This window comes from Quercus suber, unplaced genomic scaffold (assembly GCF_002906115.3).
Source record: "Quercus suber isolate HL8 unplaced genomic scaffold, Cork oak 2.0 scaffold_456, whole genome shotgun sequence".
Taxonomy (NCBI): Eukaryota; Viridiplantae; Streptophyta; class Magnoliopsida; order Fagales; family Fagaceae; genus Quercus; species Quercus suber.
The window spans coordinates 485,813-488,555 of NW_027069907.1; the positions used below are offsets into that span (position 1 = coordinate 485,813).

Consider the following 2,743-nt stretch of genomic DNA (forward strand, 5'->3'; position numbering starts at 1 on the left):
TTTACGTGATTCGGCAATAGCCTACATCCACGAGCAACGACGAATAAATTTCACTATATCAAATTTTGAGGTAATACAAATTAGTGTACAGACACTCTCACAAACCCAAATCCCAAATACACCAAAATAACTCTCTCTCACAAATACAAAACAAAGAACCTAAAGTTCACAAATACCAAATACGAATTACACAAAAACCAAAGAAAGAGTTACAAAACAAATCCAAAAGTTGCAACGCACCAAGAGAGAGCAAATCACCAAAATGCAGAACCAAAACCAAGCGGCAACAAAACCTCTCTCACAATTCCAAATTGTAACCCACAAATATCAAATAACCAAACCAAGAGAGAGCCTCTTTTTCTCACACCCTCTCATCTCTTTCTTTCTAATTTTCTATAGCAACACTATGCTTATGTAAGAGACTTAAGTAGGCTAGAATATCCAAAATTAAGAAGGATTAAACTTCTTTTTCACACACAAAAGGAGAATCACTCCTATTCTAAATAAAACTCAAAATCAAGTGGTAGACAAGACTTCTAATAAAACTTGATAACTTCAAGTAACCAAAAAGAATAAAATTTCTTTCTTATCCAAATCTAATAAAGAGTCGAACTCCTAATTCAAGCCATATTCTACGGTTAGACTAATCAAAATTGAAACTTTTCGTATATTAATAGCTTCCCCTTCACTTACTAATAACAGAAAAACAAATTAAAGCAAACCTTCTGCCCAAGGACAATATGGAACAATCATTGGGCAAAAGAACAGAGGAACAAATCAGTTTCCAAGAAAAGTAACGAACCACAATTGAAAAGAAAGGAACTGATTTATTTAGATAAACACTAAATACGCTTGCAAGACATATGACTTAGATAACATTGCTACATGCAGCTGTGTAGCTAGACATAAGCGTCCATATCAATGGAGAAAATTTAGGCTTTGTTCAAATATAGAACTGAAAGTGTCCATTGCAGACTTGGTTAGCAACAATCCAATCTCGATGCCATCTTTCTCATTTCCACACTCAGCAAGAGAAATGTTCATTGGACGGGTCACTACTTCGGCTTTCTTTGGTCTCCCCCACCCAAAATCACTCTCATAAAAGCCCAAACTTGGTGAGCCACTAACAGTGCAAAGACGCCCAATTTTTAATAGATTCATTAAATCAGAAATCCATCTCTCAGCACCTTTTAATGGTTCACTTTGTATCATAGAAATTGTTTTTTCTATAGCTCTTGCTGCTACAACCACACCATTCTCTGCCAATAGCTCACTCTTCTCGGCTGCTGAAACAGAAAGAGCTAAGCAGTTTCCAAAGTAAGTCATGGGCACTGGAACCTCGAGGCGTTCTCGGCAGTCAGCTGGAAAGACAAAGTGGTAAATCTCATCAACATCATTGGAACTAATAGCTCCAATTTCATCTTGAGTCTTGATCAAGCAAACCCATATGAAAGCACATGTTACCACAAATCTTGATAAATGTTGTGGGGTCGAACCATTTTCATTCTTGCTCTGAGCGAACAGCCACTTTTTTAGGCTTTGGATTTGTGCCCGACTTAGTACAAATGTTGCCTGGACATGGTCTAAAGGAAGAGCACTGGTGTTACCTAGAATAGAATCTTTCCACGTTGATCTCAATCCGAAATACTCATTCATCAAAATGGCCTCCACACCATTTATGTCTTTGATCACATCCCTATCATAGTATGGTAGGAACTTTTCAAGACGAGTCATGATCGATTCTCCTCCGGCACTTACAATTGACGCCCATGATTTCATGAAATTGAGAGAGGTCCATCCATCAACTACGTGCAGATTTGTAATTCCAATGCAAATGCCAGAGTTGGGAAAAATGGTAATTTTTAAGGCTAGAAGAGGGAACACAAATGTTTCATTGGAAATTTGAATTGGTGATAACTTTGGAACAAGATGATCTAATTCTATGATATCTCGCGGATGGTTCCCAATAAGGTGGTTGAAGTTGTTTGTGGACTCTACAATGGTTAATGGGATTGAGTCACCATTGTTGTATAGGATATAAGGTTTGGTGGGAGGTGGGGGGCACAAGAGATTTCCAACAAGTGGGTAAAAGTGTTGGAGAGTGAGGGAGAGAGAGTGTTTGAGAGTGGGGAGGATAGTTTGTGTGAAATGTTGTGTAGGGTTGGAGAACTCGTAGAAGTAAAGGCATTCCACGTGAATATCACCAACCCATGGTATGTCAAAGAATGTGAGTGGAAGAGAGGTTGTGGGAACTGAGCCAGGAGGCGGAGAAATCTGGCAATGTTCAAGAACCTTATGTGTGCAAGTTGAAGCCATGGCACTGTCTTTTTCCCTTACTAATTCTTTGATGAAAGCCCTTCTTTTATAGTCCATTTTGAAGTATTTTTAAAGCAATCTATGAAAATGATACATTCCTAACTCTTAAATACAGCGCTTCTCTTACGATGCGTACGATTGAAATTTGATGATTCCACCCCAACTCTAGTGAAATAATAGCTCCAATATGATCTATATCGCCAACAATGTAATACTTTGCTAATTCCATTTGTACGGTGCATTTAAATTACAATCTAAGGTTTAATTCAAAGCAACTAATATATTTGGAACACGTTGGTCACTGCAGTTGGCAAAACTAGGCCTAACCAATCCAATTTACAAGCAAAATTAAAAGATCACCGAACTCAATAAATATAGGACATTTTCCCCCAAAAATTGAAGTTGAATCCCCTCAAGAAGGGTAGCA

General features: G+C 37.9%; 1 protein-coding gene across 1 annotated transcript; it reads right to left on the minus strand.

The window, feature by feature from the left end:
- Positions 1 to 918: 918 nt before the first annotated feature.
- LOC112022896 (coumaroyl-CoA:anthocyanidin 3-O-glucoside-6''-O-coumaroyltransferase 1) lies at positions 919 to 2,373 on the minus strand. The gene has a single exon (XM_024055522.2). The coding sequence runs from the start codon at positions 2,371 to 2,373 to the stop codon at positions 919 to 921; it is 1,455 nt and encodes a 484-aa protein (XP_023911290.2).
- Positions 2,374 to 2,743: the final 370 nt, after the last annotated feature.